Source organism: Trichomycterus rosablanca, chromosome 16 (assembly GCF_030014385.1).
Source record: "Trichomycterus rosablanca isolate fTriRos1 chromosome 16, fTriRos1.hap1, whole genome shotgun sequence".
Lineage (NCBI taxonomy): Eukaryota > Metazoa > Chordata > Actinopteri > Siluriformes > Trichomycteridae > Trichomycterus > Trichomycterus rosablanca.
Genome location: NC_086003.1, coordinates 26,493,257 through 26,513,736, shown reverse-complemented (window position 1 = coordinate 26,513,736; position 20,480 = coordinate 26,493,257). Strand labels below are relative to the sequence as shown.

The 20,480-nt window shown below is 41.3% G+C and overlaps 1 protein-coding gene across 3 annotated transcripts in view; it reads right to left on the bottom strand.

Annotated features, from left to right (window-relative positions):
• Positions 1–8,996: 8,996 nt before the first annotated feature.
• ncam1a (neural cell adhesion molecule 1a) overlaps positions 8,997–20,480 on the bottom strand; it is a 388,457-nt gene continuing 376,973 nt past the window's right edge. For 2 of the 3 annotated variants that reach the window (XM_063012025.1, XM_063012022.1), the window contains 3 exons: positions 19,881–19,997; positions 17,494–17,907; positions 8,997–9,504 (listed from right to left, as the gene is read on the bottom strand). In XM_063012025.1, coding sequence (XP_062868095.1) covers positions 9,381–9,504; positions 17,494–17,907; positions 19,881–19,997 — 655 coding nt within the window. In that variant the 3' untranslated portion in view covers positions 8,997–9,380. The remainder of the gene's footprint in view (positions 9,505–17,493; positions 17,908–19,880; positions 19,998–20,480) is intronic. The other variant, XM_063012023.1, reaches the window with a different exon arrangement.

Genomic DNA, 20,480 nt, shown 5'->3' with positions numbered 1-20,480 from the left:
AAAGAAGTACATCTTACCAACGTCAAGTGATGACGTGGGGACGTGATGACGTAATATCACCATAGTTACAAACTCATTACAAACCCCACTCGCCAAAATTTTGGATATTTATCGTCTTTTTGTTATTTGTCTTTAAAATTGTTTATTTTATTTATCTTACTTACACTTGTGAACAGAGGACTCCGTTTTCCGCGTCTTTCTTGTTTCTTATTCCGCTTCAATCGCCTACGCAGCTCCAGTTGCATTATGGGATACATTAGCGGACCGCATTATATAACTAATAAAGTAACTTGTAATCTAACTTAGTTACTTTTAAAATCAAGTAATCCATAAAGTAACTAAGTTACTTTTTAAAGGAGTAATCAGTAATCAGATTACTTTTTCAAGGTAACTATGCCATCACTGCTTGTAAGTTAAAGGAATGTAAACAGATACAGTGTTTATTTTCTCATTTTATTGAACACAGATGTTGGGAGGAATGAAACATCAGAATGGTTTGAGCTAGAACTTATTTACACCAGACAGCGAGACGAGAGGTGATTCAGATGCTGAAGTTGGTATAAATTTGTAAGAATGCGCACTCAGCTAAGAATGAATGAATAAATGGATGAATGAATGAATGCACTGGTGGATCTGTTTGGAGGACGTCTGTGATTAATAGTCAGTGAAAGTGTGATTCAGCTCTCAGTGTAGAAAGCTCCAGACACAGACTCGTTTGCTTGGCGGGAATCCGAGCTGTTGGAAACGATCGCTCAGTGGTGCTTGATAGTTTATACTGTTTGGATGATGTGAATGCGAGGGTGAACCGCTAGCATGTAAACTCTCACAGAAGATAAGATAAGATAAGATAATCCTTTATTAGTCCCACAATGGGGAAATTCACAAATTCACAAAACCGGTCCCATATTGAATAGTGGTGGAAAAAGTGTCAAAAACAATAGCAATTTCTAATTCTTCTTCTTTCTGTGGCTTTTTTTTTTAACTCAGAGAAATGTATGATGACAGTATGTGGAGCATTTGTGTGGTTTTGTGCCCCTATTGTGAGTTCACGCCTCTGTTTTCTGGTTTCATTCAACATTAGAAGATAAAAAGCACTTAAGGAGCACTTTTGTACAACAGTAAAGTTACTCAAGTCAAAAATATATCCTAATATACAGTATATACACCGATCAGACATAACATTATGACCACCTTCCTAATATTGAATCATTGAATCACTACTGAAACTTACAATGAGCAATAATAAGTGTCCAGCACTGGATTCTGGAGCAGTGGAAGCGCAGGGCAGTTGTAGCCTAGTGGTTAAGGTACTGGTCCAGTAATTAGAAGGTTGCTGGTTCAAGCCTCACCACTGCCAGGTTGCCACTGTTGGGCCCTTGAGCAAGGCCCTAAACCCTCAATTGCTTAGACTGTACACTGATTAGGCAAAACATTCTAATATTGTGTTGGCCCCCCTTTTCCTGCCAAAACAGCCCTGCAACAGTGATGCTCTGTGTATTCTGACACCTTTCTATCAGAACCAGCATTAACTTCTTCAGCAGTTTGAGCTACAGTAGCTCGTCTGTTGGATCGGACCACACGGGCCAGCCTTCGCTCCCCACGTGCATCAATGAGCCTTGGCCGCCCATGACCCTGTCGCCGGTTTACCACTGTTCCTTCCGTGGACCACTTTTGATAGATACTGACCACTTCAGACCGGGACACACCCCACAAGAGCTGCAGTTTTGGAGATGCTCTGCTTCTAACATCAACTCTGAGGATAAAATGTTCACTTGCTGCCTAATATATCCCCCCCACTAACAGGTGCCGTGAAGAAGAGATAATCAGTGTTATTCACTTCACCTGTCAGTGCTCATAATGTTATGTCAGTCAGTGTATACCAAATCTAATATGTTTGGTATCTGCTTTCTTAGATTTGCACTGAAGCTTCGAGGCTAATATTGAGGTTAATAAGTAATACAAACTAACAGTCGTCAATAAATCATCCTGCAAACTACATGGTTATAATTTGAATGTTTTCAGACTAATTGAAGCCAGTCGTTGCTTCCTCTCCGAATGCAGCGTGTTCAACAACATTGCAATTTGCAAGACTTAATTTGGCATCTACAGTGCTGTAAAAAGTCATTTTCTCCATTTAAAATGAATCTGTTACTGCATATTTGTCACACTGAATGATTTTAAATCATTTTGCATTATTACACAGTTATGCAAAATGCATATCGTTCTTGTGAAAATGGTAAACGCTACGTTAACGTAAAAACTGGTTACACCACATTTAGCAGCAACTGACTTTAATTAAGAATAGGGATGTAACGGTGCACCGGAAAACAGTTAAAATGTGCCGCGATTTGAATCGTTTATTAATTTAAGATGAATCGATATTTACTTTAAACAGCAGAGGGCGCTGGCGCTATATATTTTATTACAGAATAAAATAAAATTATTTTGCAAAGGACATTCATTATTTAGATGAATTAAATATAAGCACAAATACAGTATTTTATTTTAAATAGAAGTAATAAAAGGAAACGTCATAATTTGTCTTTAATTTCATTTAGTTCAAAAAAATCGGGGGAAAATCGTATCGTGAACCCAGTATCGTGAATCGTATCGCATTGTGGGTAGAGTACCGTTACATCCCTAATTAAGAATGAAGCCACGTCATGTCACCTTGTTTTTACATTTGACTTTAATTAAGAATTAAGCATCATGTGACCTTATTTTTTACATTTTGGATTATCATCCTCCTGCACGACTCTATTATGCCTCAGCTTCATCTCACAGACAGATGATCTTTGATCCTCCTTAAGATTTCTTTCTGATGGAGAGGAATTCATTGTTTCTTTAATAATTTGAAGCCGTCCTGGCCCTGGTGCAGCACATTAACTTCATATCATCTTACTACCACTACCACATTACCACATACTACCTCCTTGTTTCTACACTCACTGTCTACTTTATCAGCTCCACCTACCATAAAGAAGCACTTTGTAGTTCTACAATTACTGACTGTAGTCCAGCTGTTTCTCTGCATGCTTTGTTAGCCCCCTTTCATGCTGTTCTTCAATGGTCAGGACTGTCCCAGGACCACCACAAAGCAGGTATTATTTAGGTGGTAGATCATTCTCAGCACTGCAGTGACACTGACATGGTGGTGGTGTGTTAGTGTGTGTTATGCTGGTATGAGGGGATCAGACACAGCAGCGCTGCTGGAGTTTTTAAACACCGTGTCCACTCACTGTCCACTCTATTAGACACTCCTACCTAGTTAGTCCACCTAGTAGATGTAAAGTCAGAGACGATCGCTCATCTACTGCTGCTGTTTGAGTTGGTAGAGGTTCTAGACCTTCATCAGTGGTCACAGGACGCTGCCCACTGGGCGCTGTTGGCTGGATATTTTGGTTTGGTGGACTATTCTCAGTCCAGCAGTGAGGTGTTTAAAAACTCCAGCAGCGCTGCTGTCTTATCCACTCACACCAGCACAACACACACTAACACACCACCACCATGTCAGTGTCACTGCAGTGCTGAGAATGATCCACCACCTAAATAATACCTGCTCTGTGGTGGTCCTGACCATTGGAGAACAGCATGAAAGGGGGTAACAAAGCATGCAGAGAAACAGATGGACTACAGTCAGTAATTGTACAACTACAAAGTGCTTCTATATGGTAAGTGGAGCTGATAAAATGGACAGTCAGTGTAGAAACAAGGAGGTGGTTTTAATGTTATGGCTGATCAGTATAAAAGAAGGTTTTTTGGTAATATTGTTCCTTATGTAAATGAAACTGTATTTTATGATGTGTGTATTATAATATTTTGTTAAATGGTCTGAAATAGTGTATTATTAATGTGACTTATTCAATATCAGACACGCAATTACTTTTTCACACCACTATCTATTTCTATTTCTGGCATGAAGATAAAACAATCTCTACGCTAACGATGTTCATGGTAAGAGAAAAATTGTGTAAACGTCACTGTACAGTCTTGATTTGCTGAACTATGTTTTAATGTGTATAAAAAAATTTAATAAAATTAACAAGTGACACCAGGAACAAACAACATTGACAGATCATTCAGTGAAATACAGTAGATCCATACACAGGAATAAAAGTCTTGGTCACTGTTCGTTCATCTTTTAACAGTTTACTAGCAAACCTCAACACCAATGACATCTAGTTCAGAATACACTGCATGCTCGTTTCAGCTGGAAAAGAAATCGTCATTATAGACAGGGTTACATTTCAGACCGGACTGAAGACGGAAATGAGGAGCCGCGAGCAGCTCGGTCGGTAATAACGTGAGCAGGAGTCCGTGTTTACAGAGACGGCTGGAAGATGAGACGCGGTTACGTTTCTGATCGTGAATGTACAGTCTCGTTTTGCATCGGATAAAGAGAGGCGAGTCACGAAGGTCTCGTGTTTGCAGATACAACCAACCACATCCCTGTACACTCTCCAGCTTTACATTTACGCAACAGCAAAAGAAAGATGAACTATTTTCACAGTAAACAAACCCAACACGTTTCTTCTCACCGCTACAGGAGGACCAAAGCATTCACACGACAGGCCTGCTTTAGCGAGCTAGTTAAGTTGAAGGCACCTTCTGCTTTCTTTGTAGCACTGCAGAGCCAGACATGTTTTCTTTATCTAATTTCTTTTAGCATCTAGAAGTTTTATATTGGGAGAAATACAGTCCATATCAGAAGCAAGAAGTCTGAAATGTCAGCGAAAGTCGTACTTTTAGCTTCAATACAAAACATACTTTGTATTTGTTTTCGTTTTCTCTAGGAGCCAATTATTTCTCACATAAGTGTTAGAAAACTCTACCATTAGGCACTGTGAAATAGTAGACTAGTGGGTAGAGCTTTGGGCTATCAATTAAAAGTTCATAGGTTTAAATCCGTCTCTACTATGCAGCTGCTCTTGGGCCCTTAAGATCCAGGGGTGCTGTACAATTGCTGACCCTGCAATCTGACCCCAAATTCCAAACAAGCTGTACTGTACTGTATACTTGTATCTGTATACGGGACAAATGCAGGCATTCATCCCAACCCAAGTTTTAAATTGTTTACTATATATTTGGGCGTGCCTAGAAAAATCTAACCCTGCCTATAGTTTACACATTAGGTACCCCATCTCAGACCATTTTTTTCCTCTTTTTCTCTGCATTTTCCCCCCAATTTTTTCCCTTATCTAGTCATAGATTGCGTTACACTTCACCTCTACCGACACAACCCTCCACTGCTGACTGAGGAGCTTCGCAACTGACACGCCCCCTCCGACACGTCTGCAGTACCGACTGCATCTTTTCACCTGCACGAGGCGAGTTCATATGCGGATCAGCCTTGTGCACGGAAAGCCACACCCTGAGCAGCATTATTCCCCAATCAATCAGCCAGCAGAGGTTGTAACTGCACCAGTTATCAGGAACCCTGGTCCGGATGGCAGAGCTGAGATTCGATACGATGTATTCCAAATCCCAGCTCTGGTGTGCTAGCGTGTTTTCGTGTTTTACCGCTGCGACACCTGAGCGGCCATCTCAGACCATTTTCAGGGTCTTTGGTCACGATGTGTCCACTGTCTCCTCAACACATTTGCAATAATTCCCACATTTTGTCCTGTACAGTACCCCTGTTTACTATATATCATGTAAAGCAACCTTTGGTAGTGCCTAATCCGACACTTTAAGTACTGTAGTGTGAGGTTTGAGCTTTTCTTAAGTAATTGTTATATTGACTTACATCTTTTGAACACCATTTCTTAGCTTGGTGCTTTACAATAGTATTCATGTTACATGTTACGCCTTAATCATGTCTGGCTTTCTGAGACTACCAGTTTATGTTTAACTGTCTATATCACTTGATTTTTTCTGCATTTGTTTACAATTCTATGTTAACAAAGCTGAATATCTATACTAAGCGCTACACCGTTCACAACCTATGGATATTTCAAGTCTATGACAAACACCACACTGTGTTCACACTGAGAAACATCATCACACATTCACAGTGCACAAGCTTGCAGCCTCAAAACCAAACCTCACTGGAGTGCTATGGCTTAAATAAAAGCATCAGGCCATTAACGTACACAAAAGATACAAACAAAGGTCTGCTTCTCCTTCTCGCTAATATTTAAATGGGACAGTTGCTGCACTTGCCCATTGGAGGCACTGTTGAATAATTATCCAGGATAAAACCAAAACTGCTGCATCACTCGAGCCTGGTTTATGCTTCAGAGCTAAATGTAATAAACTTCAGAAAGCCTGGAGTCTTCATGGTTTATCAGAACAGTGGAGAACGGGTTTTAACTGTCCATTAAACAACTGACTGGAAGGTTGGGACTGAAATAAGGCTGTCAGGGTTTTCTGCACGTACAGAAACGTTGCATGGGCGATGATTAACATTGACTGAAGGTTACAAAAACTGTAAACACCGACTCCTCAAGAAACACTCCCTCACTTTCTAAACTGCTTATCCTAATCAGGGTCGCAGGGGGTGCTGGTGCCTGTCCCAGCTCTCAATGGGCGCAAGGCACACAGACACACTTCGGACAGGGTGCCAGTCCATCATAAGGCAAGCACACACACTAAAGGCAATTAAAGTATCTCCAGTTAACCTGACTGCATGTCTTTGGACTGTAGGAGGAAACCAGAGCTCCTGGAGGAAACACACTAGGACATGGGGAGAACATGCAAACTCCACACAGACAGGACCCGGATTGCTCCACCTAGGAATCGAACCCAGGACCTTCTTGCTGTGAGGTGACAGTGCTACCCACCGAGCCACCTTGGCACCCTCCTCAAGGACTCATTTCACATTCCTTTAGGAAATACATTACTCGATGGTTTGGAAGTATGCATATTCGCTCAGGTGGAGCAGCGGTAAAACACACGCTGAACACCAGAGCTGGGATCTCGAATACATCGTATCCAATCTCAGCTCTGTCTGCCGGCTGGGCTGAGCGGCCACATGAACAACGATTGGCCTGTTGTTCATATATGGGTGGGATTAAGCCGGATAGGGATTCTATGACCTCTGCTGGCTGATTAATGGCACCTGCACAGAGACGGGAAAAGAGTGCTGTCAGGGTGTCTCTCCGTACACAGGGCTGATCCGCATTGCGCTCGTCAAAAGTGTAGGTGACAAGATGCATACGCCTGCTGCCCACGTGTTGGAGGGAGCATGGGTTAGCTTTGTTCTCCTCAGTCCGAGCAGGGATCGGCAAAAATCCTTGATTCAGATTTATTTATGTAATAAATTTGTATAACTGGACAGCATTTCATTAGATAAAATGTGATTAAGTGTAATCGCTCTATGCGCCCAACTTTCATAACTTACTTTGGTGCGTCTTTGTTACAACCAGCATTACTAACAATCACATTAAATCCATCAAATCCACATATTGCCATCGAATCACTGAACAAAAACAAGAAGAACTGAGCAGTATGAATTTTAACCTCAGTTTTATTACGTGAAGATCACAAATGTGGGAGGAATGAAAGGCAGCAGAGTTGCATTGATGAATATCGGGATTTAACAAAAGAAGAAATTACACACGATAATAAACAATCACATTTAAAGTTTTCAGGATTCCAATTTAAGTTGGAGTGTTGTTCACCTTTGCAAAGACTTTGCTGTAGTCTTACTGTACATTTTATAAGGTAGTTAATTGAAAAGGGAACAGTGCTCCCACCTTGCTACCGAAAACTGGAGTTAAACCTCATTACTGTTTTTTTTTTTATATATATATTTTGTTTATGCATTTTCTCCCCTTTTTCTCCCGACTTTTTAGCACGGCCAATTGCCCGATTGCGTCACGCTTCCTCTCCACTAATGCTAACCCCCATTCTGATTTGAGGAGAACGACGCTAACCCACGCCCCCTCCGACACGTGGGCAGCAGTCGTATGCATTTTGTCACCCACACTAGGCGAGTGCATATATGCGAATCAGCCTTGTGTCTGGAGAGACACACCCTGATCAACGCACTCTTTCCCCGCCTCTGTGCAGGCGCCATCAATCAGCCAGCAGAGGTCGTAGTTGCATTAGTTACGAGGAGTCCCTGTCCGGTTTATTACCCCACCTCTATATGAACAACAGGCCAATCGTTGTTCATGTGGCCGCTCAGCCCAGTCGGATGTCAGAGCTGAGATTCAATGCGATGTATTCGAGATCCCAGCTCCGGTGTGCTAGCGTCTGTTTTTTACCGCACCTCATTACTGTTTAACAATGCACGCGCTGCCTCGCATATTCCTCAAACTACAAACTACACATGGTAAAAAAAAAAATATATGGTATTGGGTTTAAAACCCTGATTTATCACATTCATCCCTGCACTGGAGCTCCACCCAATGTTTTTAAAAATATCCTTACAAGCCAAACACTCGAGAGGTGTCTGGTATACAGTATTTAGGCCGTGTTTTTGATGAATTTCTTTTCCAAATATGTCTTTCTGACTTTCAACAGTTTAATAGCTTATAAATTCTGTTTATAAGGAAGCATAAACCAGGCTTTACAAGAGTATAAGACACTACAATCATTTGATGTTATGAACCTATAACAGCATGTGTGGACATTGCAGCAGTGGTTTGATACCTGTTCGCTTTGTTTCAAAAAGAAAATCATAATGAGAAAAGTGGGAGTCAGTATACAAAATAAAAAATGTATTAATTATCTGATTATAAAGGCAAATTCAACTATTCTATTCTTTTTTAGTGTACATGGTATTTTAGCTGCACCTTCATTTTTGTTGTTTTGTGAAATAATGGGGAAGCATTTTGGTGGGAATACTTCTAAACTAAAATAAAAACAATAACAAGGTGGCATTAAGGGATGAATATGTAAAGCAAGCATGCAAGCGATCTACCTCTAATTCTCAGTGAAAAAAAAATTAACATAAAATAAACGCAGGTACTTTTATACATTATTTAAACACAGGATAAGAAAACGTTCAGAATTTCCCCGGATTCTGTATGGAAAATAATGTAGGACAATACTGCATGTAATACAACAGTACATAACTCAAAAATCATAGATACAAAACAAATACAAACAAAAACATGGTCTACATGTGTGCACGACGTACAGGATGTTTAAAAGTAAAGCTACTGTTTTATTTCCACCCATTACTAACTACTGTAGCCCTGCTCTGTTCCACGGTCGCATAGAGTGTGTTAATGGTAAAGAAACCTGGTGTGTTGTGTGTGAACGAAGAAACAGAATAAAAAACAAAGGCATGTACGAGTTCTTTAGCCGCTCTACATATCTACAAACTTCTGTTCTGCAAACTCATAAAAGACGCTGAAGAAAGGAACCCTTTTCATTAACATGTTTGTGTTGTGTGGCGATGGTGAACGCAGGCTGGTGATGTCGGCCCATCATGCTTTGCTCTCGTTGCTGTTTGTCTGCGGTGCTTCGTTTGGGACTGCTTTCACCTCGGCCACGGGCGTTTTCACCTCCGTCTCAGGTGCTTTAATCTTCCCGTCTTCAACGATCTTCCCACTGTAAAAACACACAAGAGAGAGAGAGCGATAAGCTGCTGCTTCTTTTGTGTTTTTGCAAGACATCGAGACTGTATTACACGTCTCCATCGGCATGAAGCTGGAGCTCAAGATTATTTACATAATGTGTAATAAAATAAATAAAATGGTTTTTAATTGAACCTGTTTTCACTTGACGAACCATGACGTACTAAACCAGATGTAGTTACATATACAACTAAATGAACAACTAAAAGTGTGAAAATGTGTTAAATGGCTTTAAAAAGGCACAAGAGTAAAACATTTGGATGCCCCCCCCCCCCATATAATACAAAGTTTTCTTTACAAATCATAAAGTCGAGATGAATCTTTGAAAAATGCACATGAATGTCAGAAACTCAATGAACAACAAACGTGCTTCAATTCTAAGTCAAGGGAATCTGACCTTTTATACAAAGTAAATGACGTGGTCAGTTTCACAAATGTGCTCCCTTGTTTGTCAGAAGTGTCAAATACTGCAAATTTCAAAATGATTCAACTTTGTACTCAAATTGTTATGCTAATTCTTTGATCTGTAATGACGGCACAGTATTAAATAATGGAAAAATGCAAAATAGAAGCATGTTTACATTGGTTACATTGTGATGTAATTGGTACAGATTTATCTCACAAATAGTATTAAAAAAACAATTTTTAATTCTGGCATTAAATAGAGTAAATAATAAAATAATAATGAAATAATAATGAAATACCACTTAACTTTGTCCTTGTTTTTTTTGTTCATTGCATACTAATAATATAATGATTAAATAATAATAATAAAATATTACTACTAATAATGATAAAAATAATAATAATAATGATAAAAATAATAACACCTAATAATAATAATATTTAAATACTACTACTATTACTACTAATAATAAGGATAAAAAAATAAAGAAAATAACACCTCTAATAACAATAAAAAATACTACTACTACTACTAATAAAATAATACTAAAAATAATAACACCTCTAATAATAATAACAATAAAAATACTACTACTACTACTAATAATAATAATAATGATGACAAAAATAATAATAATAAAAATAATAACACCTTTAATAATAATAAAAAAATACTACTACTACTACTAATAATAATAATATTAAAAATAATAACAACTCTAATAATAATGATAATAATAATAATAATAATAATAAAATACTACTACTACTGCTACTACTACTACTACTACTAATAAAAATACTACTACTACTACTAATAATAATAATAATAATAATAATGACAATAATAATAATAATAATTAAATAATAATAATAGTAATACTAAACTACCACCACTAATACTAAAAATCATAATATTAATAATTATTTAATGATGTAAAAGCGATACAGAAACATTAAGTAAATCTCTCCACAGCAAACTGTTAAATTATTGAGGTGAAAATTTTGTTTTAATTATTAACCACAGTTGCCAGAAAGAAGCAAAGAGAAGTTTTCCCACATAATTTCCCAACAGACCAGATTTATTACCAGCCTAAATTGCCAGTAATGGGATTGACTAGCTTTGTATCTATGTGCCAAATAATCCATACATGAATAATGAATCATGAAAATAAATGATAAGCCAGGAGAGAGAGATCAGAAGAGATGGAACTAATTGCATGTCGGACGTGTTTCTCCTTTCCTGCAGCGTCGGGCTATTTTTAGGAGTCGGACACGTAAACAGGAGCTGCTGGTGGCTGGTCATGCAATGCTGCTTCATTCATACAGCAAAAACTGTAACCCAGGACCACCTGACATCACACGGATTCAGGACCCACCTGTCGGGTACAGAGGGTTACTGAGCTGAGGAGAACTATCTACACAATCTAAGTAGTACAGCATGATCTCAGTAGAGGTTTTGTCAGATTCATCGAACAAAGCTTTAGTTTCCTCTTACAGCTTAAGTATCACAGGCTAGTCAAAGTGCTCGGCCTGTCCACAGTCAAAAATGGTCATCTGAGCAATGGGAGGAAGGTTAACGAATCCTGTTTTCTAGAAGATCATGTGAACATTCGGCACTGTTCACCTGAGATGGCACAGTAGGATGATCTACAGAAGATGAAGGACCTGCTGGTAATATCCTGGTACCAGGTACCACAAGACTCTTTTAGATGTCTTGTAAATTGTTTTATGACAAGTCAGAGCTGATTTAACAGCATTTTAGGAGGATGGCCACAATATTTTGGCTCATTATATGTCATCATTACCACTGTTGGGTCATAATTAATGCTCTTAAGGTCACAAAAAAACATGCAAGCTTCTTAAATGCAATTTAACATTCCCAAAATCATCTATGGTACTGCAGTACGTCCTACTATTTTCTGGGAGCTATTTACTCTTCTGCCAGTAAACAACATAAATGATGTAAAGAGTATCTTGCAATATCTGTTTACACAGCAACCATGATGCAAAACCACTAATAATGACAAAATGAGTCCAAAAACCCAGTGATCTCTCTACAAAGACACATTTTACATCATCCTACGCTCTCCCGAGAAAAAGGCATGTCTAAATTCTTAGATTCCTTAAAATGCTCCTACTGAGGGGCCTTAATGAGGGATAATCTGACTGAATAATGAGGAAGCGTCCAAAGGCAATCCCAGAATTCAGTGCGGCACAACTTTTTTGACAGAAGATTACAAATATGGCGGACGAATGAGCAACCAACGGAGTTCTTTTCTATTGTAAATAAATTCTAATGGATGTTTAATTTGTATAAATGTATAATTATTCAAGTGTCACTTACTTGCATATTCAGGCTCATCAGGGACAATTTAACTGGTTTCGGTACACAGGGAGTGTTAGGGGGTGTTAGCTGGAATGCTAGCGGGTTGTGCCGCCTCTCCCATTGGTTTGAGTGGCCTGAGGCTAACTGTTTTAGCTTAGTAAGCTAAACTGTGGTGACATAATCACTGTAATCGCTGTTTAAGTAGTGCGTCTAAATAATTTGCCTTATGAGTTTAATGTCTTATTAGAATCCTCTACTGAGGCAGCTGATCAGGTAGGCAGGAAGGCAGCTCACTAGATTTGCGAACAGACCCATTACTTCAAACTGAATTAAATTTTTGGTCACATTTTACTGACCAAAACCTGTGTGACTAAAGCTAATCAGATAAAACAGACCCAGAGAAGTTGGGTGCTCGTCTGGAATCCACATGTTCCAGAAAATCCAAGCAGGTTTAGCATTCTGCTGTTTGGACCAGGGCGAGCCTAATCACCTCTGCCCATAAAGCAGGAATGAAACACAACCGCAGGAGAATCTTCACGCTGTAGCAACACTCAGATCTAACGACTGAGAGCCAGACTGAGAAGGTGAGGAGCTACGGGAGCTGGCTGTTGATGCTGGCTGAGAAAGCGAAGTGTTAGAACGGCTCTGTGAGTGTGGGCTAAATATTTTAAAATTCCTCCTCATTCCTTTGAGGAGTCTCTAAGCAACGTGCTCCTGTTCTGCTTTCGGAGTTGAACTCTGTACCAAAGGGTCGCACCATCACGTCTTTTTACTGTTTGCACGGAATGCAAATGATTCCTCTTGCATGAACACAAACACAAACTCGGAGACAATGAGGTTGTTTACATGCACACGATCTAATCCTGATTTCTGCAGTCTAATTATTTATTTGATTATGAAATAGCATGTTTTGAAAACTAATACAGGTGTGTTATCATTTTTTTTTTTAACTATCAGGTTATATTACTTTACTTTAGTCCAGGATTAAGTTTATTAAATATATGTAATTCAATCACCATGAGCAGATGCACTGCTCATTTTTTCTATTTATTTATGCATTTTCTCTCTTTTTGCCCCGATTTAGAAAAGCCAATTAGTCTTCTGCTGCTGGGAATCCCGATTGCATCCGAGGAGGATATATTCGCCTGCTCCACGCCCCCTCCGACACGTACGCAGTCCCTCAACCCCTTCTTTTTCGCCTGTGCTTCGGTGAAGTCGCACGTGAGGCCGGATATCATGCACGGAGAGACACACACTGATCCCAAAGCTCCTCCACTTCTATACAGGCACCTCGGGCTGCTAACCAGTCCACGTACAGTGTCCACTTATTAGTCTGGTCTGTCCTACCCAGTAGACTGGAGGCCTGAATTTTCTCTGCTGCAGGCTTTGTCAATTGTGCCCGCTAGGGGACGCCCAGCCAACCGGTAGCAGAGCCGAGATTCGCATCACATGATTCTTTTTTTTACTCTTTTTAAGTAAATGCATCGGGACCCCCCTCTAGGCTCACTGAGGCCCCTGGTTGAGAACCACTGCATTAGTACACTAGAGACCAAAAGTATGTAAACACGCCTCATAGTTCTCATTATTGAGTGTTTTAGCCACATGTATTACTTGCAAGTGTTTAAAATTAATTCATTAATTAATTCACTGTTTTACCACCACTTTATCCTGGTCAGGGTCGTGGTGGGTCGGATTTACTGGACGAAAGGTATGAAAAACCCCAGACAGGGTGCCAGTCCATCACAGGGCAAACACACACACACACACACTTAGGGTAATTTGTAGTAGGTCCAACTGACCTGACTGCATGTCTTTGGACTTGTGGGAGGAAACTGAATCACCCGGAGGAAACCCACACAAACACAGGGGGAACATTCAAATTCAGCATAGAAAAACCCTGGAATCGAACCCAGTCCCTTCTTGCTGTGAAGCGACAGTGCTATCCACTGCGCCACCTATAGAATTCACGGATTCATTTATTTGTTGTCTGTTTTACCACTGTTTCAGAGTGATCAGGGTCGCGGTGGATCGGATTCATTAGGTGAGAGGCAGGAAACACCCCGGACAGGTCACCAGTCCATCACAGGGCAATACAATTAATAACTTAAAATGAATTATTTCCTTCCACCATTTTTAGTATTAGTGTAGTATTAGGAAACCCAGGGTCTGATATAGCAACTCCATATTTATACCCATAGATTTGGATTGGGCTGTCCAACAAGCTTATATTCAGGTGTCCACATACTTTTGGTTGAGTATTTTGGATGTTTAATCACAGTTTTGAATTGGGTAGCACTGTCGCCGCACAGCAAGAAGGTCCTGGGTTCGATCCCCAGGTGGGGCGGTCCGGGTCCTTTCTGTGCGGAGTTTGCATGTTCTCCCCGTGTCTGCGTGGGTTTCCTCCGTGTGCTCCAGTCAGGTTAATTGGAGACACTGAATTGTCCTATAGGTACCGAGCCGCTAGGATGCATAAACCAGTGCATTGTAGTGCCGGTCCCAAGCCTGGATTCTTTACAAAGTTACCAAGTGTCATCATTACAGAGAGAACATGCCAATCTCCTCACAGACAGTGGCCAGAGGTCAGGATGTTCACCATTATAGAATAACTACAGTGCATGTAACCTTGGAAATCAGGTTATTATCAAAATCACACTTCTTCACTGTGATTATTCTGTGCACGTAAACACAACGTTATTCATCCACCACTCGAGCGCTACTGCACGATTCAGCCAACAAGTTACCTCAGCGGCACACAAACGAAGCCAAGCCCGTATTTATACAAGCTAAAGCAGCACGCCCGGCCCCAGGCTAGCAACAGCGGCTACGCCGAAGATAAATCACCAGGGGGAGCCTGAACGTACGCGGCCTCCCCATCACGCTTATTAAGACAAATCTCTTTCTCCATCAAGATTTAACACTGTCTCAATCACACTTCCTGTAAGGATGCATTAAAGACTGCATATTGACTCTTCACCGTCGCCGCCCGTCAGCCAGAGCCGAGGGCATAAATAAAGCTAACAAAACAAAGAGAAAAAAACTAACAATGCAGCTTTCATTTATTAATGGCTACCTTCCTGTTTGCGCTCACCTCTCTCTCTCTCTCTCTCTGAGATAATAGAAGAATCAATTAGCCCGTCCCTGGAAACAAAACCCGAAAGAAAGCCAACCAATTTCACACTCTCATAATGGCGTTTGCTTTGAACGGCTGCCACAGGCTGACCAATTTTCACTGCGGGCCTGGATAAACGACGCACAGTGCCTTTGTTTTAATGTGCCGTACGTCCCAGCACAGGTGAGAAAGAATGGTTACTGTAGCTGCATAAAGACCCAAGATGCTTGTTTTAATTTGAACTAAATGACAAGCCTCCCTGGGTCAGTCAATTGCTGATCTGATCATGAGATGCCGCCACTAGCATTTAGTTTAGTGCTCAAAGCACTGATGAACACTAAAACACTTCCTGTTAGAAAATTCAGCTCGACTACTCACTCACTCACTGTCTTAACCGCTTATCCAATCATGGTTGCAGGGGCTTGCTGTAGCCTATCCCAGATTTTCAATGGGCGCAAGGCACACAGTAACACCCTGGACGGGGCACCAGTCCATCGCAGGACAGACACACACACACCCACCCATTCACCTATAGGGCAATTCAGTGTCTCCAATTAACCTGACTGCATTTTTTTGACTGTGGGAGGAAACCGGAGCTCCCGGAGGAAACCCACACAGACACGGGGAGAACATGCAAATTCTGCACAGAAAGGACCCAGACCGCACTGCCTGGGGATTGAACCCAAGACCTTCTTGCTGTGAGGCGACAGTGCTACCCACTTAGCCACCGTGGCATTGGAGCTGGTACGGCGTTAACTAGACAGGCTGTTTATTTAATTACAGGTATTAACTGGTCTGACCAGGGAGGCACGATGGCAAAGAGGGTAATGTGGGTGGTACACTGTACCAGGATCTTGCAGACCTGGGTTCAAACCTTGCCTTTAGTCACAGTCTGTCCGGAAGATTCTACCAACTCCCAAACACATGCAGAAGGTGGATTTCCACTAGGTGTGATTGATTTATGCCCTGTGTAGGGTGTATTGCTGCTGTTTGCTGGACCCATTGCGTTCAGCTTTTCTGACCTGCTACAAGCATCACCTGGACCAAACATCTGGACCAATCTGGACCAAACCAGTCTAAGATGATAAGAATGTAATAACATCTACTTTATGTTATTAAACATAAGCAGTATGCTGGGCCAAGGAAGTGACATAAAGTGTCTTTATGAAGCTGACTGGCTTAGATCATGGTGCTAAACCATTATGCTAATCTAAAACAGTGAAAGAAAATACAAGACACAGGATGACTACTGGTGCTGACAGTTATTGACTGACAAACTCACGTACTTTCTTAACCGCTTATCCAATTAGGGTCGTGTGGGTGGGGGGAGGGGTGTGTGTGCTGGAGCCTATCCCAGCTTTTCAATGGCCACAAGGCACACAGTAACACCCTGGACGGGGCGCCAGTTCATCACAGGGCAGACACACACACACACACACACACACACACACACACACACACACACCCACACACCCAGTAGGGCAATTCAGTGTCTCCAATTAACCTGACTGCATGTTTTTGAACTGTGGGAGGAAACCGGAGCTCCCGCAGGAAACTCTCGCAGACACGGGGAGAAGCTAGTTAACAGAATTAAACATTAGTAGTTAAAGTTTACTAGCAGAATGCTTAACATTAGACTAACGATTTTACAATGTAATTTAAAACAGTGACAAATTTTACTCCTAATCTTGTTAATGCAGATTGTGTACTTAAAACCAATAATTACACTTGCTAGCTAGCTATCATTGTGCTGTGTTTTACATTGTGTAACCATGTTAAGCTAACAAATAACTAAAAGAGTTGCAGCCAAATTTGAACAGCTTCAAATAGCTATACTAAGTCCACTAGTACAGCTATGGATGATAGCTAAATTATCGCTATATTTTGAGATGCTTTTCTTAGCAAAATTAAGCATCCACTCTAGCAGAAGCTATAAATGTTTAGCATCCAGACCGGCAATCAGAGTCTCATGAAATCCCATTAATTCTGTTTGTTTGGGAGGAGGACAGGAGTGAACGTAGGTGAGTCTGATGAATGACGTGCAGAGACAAACACAAACACGGAGGGTGAGAAGCGGTGAAGGCAGAGACAAAAACACAAATATGAGACTAGAGCCATACTTGTCCCGGTTGACCGGTGCACTGGTTGAGTTGGAGTCGACGGCGTTCTTGACCTGATCAGCGTCTGACGCGAGGGTTTTTCCGTCTACCTGTACGGCTGGATTCTGAACTCCATCTGTTGTATTTTTGGCTGCAGGGGCTTTGGGATTAGACGACGGGGGGACCGAATTCGGGGTTCCTGAGGGCTGAGAAACCTTGGAGGAAAGCCCATCGCTCAGGTCTACCAGAGGGGTGTCGGCAGGTGTGGAGGTAGGAGAGGTCGTGCTGGCTTTAGGGGCATTGGGTTCGAGCCCGGGGGTGGTGCTGGAGTTAAGGGTAGTGCTTTTGCTAGCAGGACTGTCAGTGACTTGCTCTGAGTTAGTGGTTAGTGAGGGGAGCAAATCCACCACCGTGGCGGTGGTGTCTGCAGCATGCCTGAGAGGACAGGGGAAGATGAAGGGGGGAAAACAGAGACACAGCCAGAGGGGTAAAAGAAAAGAAAAGTGGGAGGGAAGCAGGTGTAAGTAAGTGCAACATCAATTTTAAAATAAAGAAGAAACGTTTATGCAAGCACCCTGGGGCGCAATACAAATTCTGGCCCTCTTGACAGTTAAACGCATTGAGTTCTTTAACTGGACGACTTTTATTCTCCTGGACATTTCCTGGACAGTTCCCCTAGTTCCTCTTGTGCTTTATATCTACTCAGGTTCCTCAGTTGGGAAATTTGGCTCGACTAGTCTTAAGGAAATTGGAGCTGGTACAGCGTTAACTCCACCAGCTACCTGTATATTAATTTACAAGCAATGTGGGTGGTACATTTTAGCAGGATCTTGCAGACCTGGGTTCAAACCTTGTTTTGAGTAAATGTCTGTCAGGAAGTTTCTCCCAACTCCCAAAAACATGCAGAAGGTGGATTTCCACTAGGTGTAAAAGGCTAAATGTGTGAGTGTGCCCTGCGATTGATTTACGCCCTGTCTAGGGTGTATTGCTGCCTGTGTCGAATTATTCTGGCTGGTGATGGACCCATTGCGTTCAGCTATTCTGACCTGCTAAAGCATTACCTGGACCTTGGGGCACAATACAAATTTTGGCCCTCCTGACAGTTTAATGCAAAGAGCTCTTTGTCTGGACGATTTTTACTCTTCTGGACAGTTCCCCCTAGATCCCCTTGAGCTCTGTATCGACTCAGGTTCCTCTGTTAGGAAATACAGCTCGACTAGTGTTACAATAATAGAGCTGTTACAGTGTTAACTCGACCAGCTACCTGTTTATTCATTTACAAGCAATGTGGGTGGTACATTTTAGCAGGATCTAGCAGACCTGGGTTAAAACCTTGCCTTGAGTCAATGTTCTCCCAACTCCCAAAAACATGCAGAAGGTGGATTTCCACTAGGTGTTAAAGGCTTAATGTGTGAGTGTGCCCTGCGATTGATTTACGCCCTGTGTAGGGTGTATTGCTGCCTGTGCAGAATTATTCTGGCTGGTGATGGACCCATTGTGTTCAGCTTTTCTAACCTGCTACAAGCATTACCTGGACCTTGGGGCACAATACAAATTTTGGCCCCCCTGACAGCTTAACACAAGAAGTTCTTTGACTGGACGACTTTCTTTTTTCTGGACAATTTCTGGACAGTTCCCTTAGATCCCCAGGATTTTACCAGGATCTTGCATACCTGGGTTCAAGCCTTGCCTCATGTTTCATTCTTCTGGACAATTTCTGTCCCCCTAGATCCTCCTGAGCTCTGTATCTACTCGTGTTCCTCTGTTAGAAAAATGGGTTCAGCTTGACTAGTATTAAGAAAATTGGAGCTGGTACAGCATTAACTACACCAGCCAACTGTGTATTGCCTCATGTTTCATTCCTCTGGACAATTTATGTCCCTCTAGATCCTCTTGTGCTCTCCATCTACTCAGGTTCCTCTGCAGCATTTTCACCTCCCCCTGTTTACAGCATCCCTGCTAGCGCCTTGTCAAATATTCATCTAAATAAACATGCACAGTCTTAGCATCATCAAATCTCACCATTCTGCATCTCTCATGCAGCCTACATGAACGGAAAAGCAAACACATAGAGCCAGATTTGCGTGCTTCTTTCCTGGCAGAGTAATCATGGTAAAAGCAACGTGATATTCTGTGCAGAATAACATTTTTCTATTTCCTGACCACTTTATACAAATAGTTCTCCAACAGGTAATGTATTAGCCTCTATACAAATCTCTCCCCACACTCGCTGTTCTGCCTGTGATGTCATTAGCTTCCTATTCTCATAAAGCCAGATCTCTCACAATAAGCCTTAATGCATGCCGAGAGCGTGGCATGACCCGGACCACTGGTAAGAGGGGCTGAGTGCTTTCATTCTGTCCAGCATACGTGATAGGTCAGTGACTAGGTGCACAAGAAAGACTCACTCAGGGTCGGTGAGCGGCGTGGTCTCATTGGGTTCAGTTGGTGCTCCTCCCTCATGGTTGGACGTGCACTCCTCCTCTGTTCTCACCTCGACTATGGGCTCTTTCGACTCGTCCTTCCTGTGGACAAACACAGATGTACAGTTCAAGTCAAAACATTTTATACATCAGTAGTACCACTGGAAAAAACACAAACATGTGGCTTGGTAACACTGTCTGAATATGTCAGCTTTCTACACACAAAATGGTGCAAAATTAACACAAAAAAAAAACATCCAGGAAGCGGAAGTTTTGCAGACAAAAAATGCGTTGTTAATAAGAAATGTCAGTGTATAATGACCCTTTTTGGAAAAGCTCAATACGACCAGATTATGGAAATATATCTACATAATGTAGCTAAACTGTAGATACTGACCAATAAATGTAAATAAAACAAAGGAACACCTACAAAACTTGCAACTTAGTACATATCAGTTCAGTATATATCATTAATATATCTATACAAATACATATTGGTGCCCCGTGTGAGGGAAATAATGTATAAAATGCTAAAAAACTGCACTTACAAAGTCCAGAAACTCACTATTAGACTTTATTGAACCA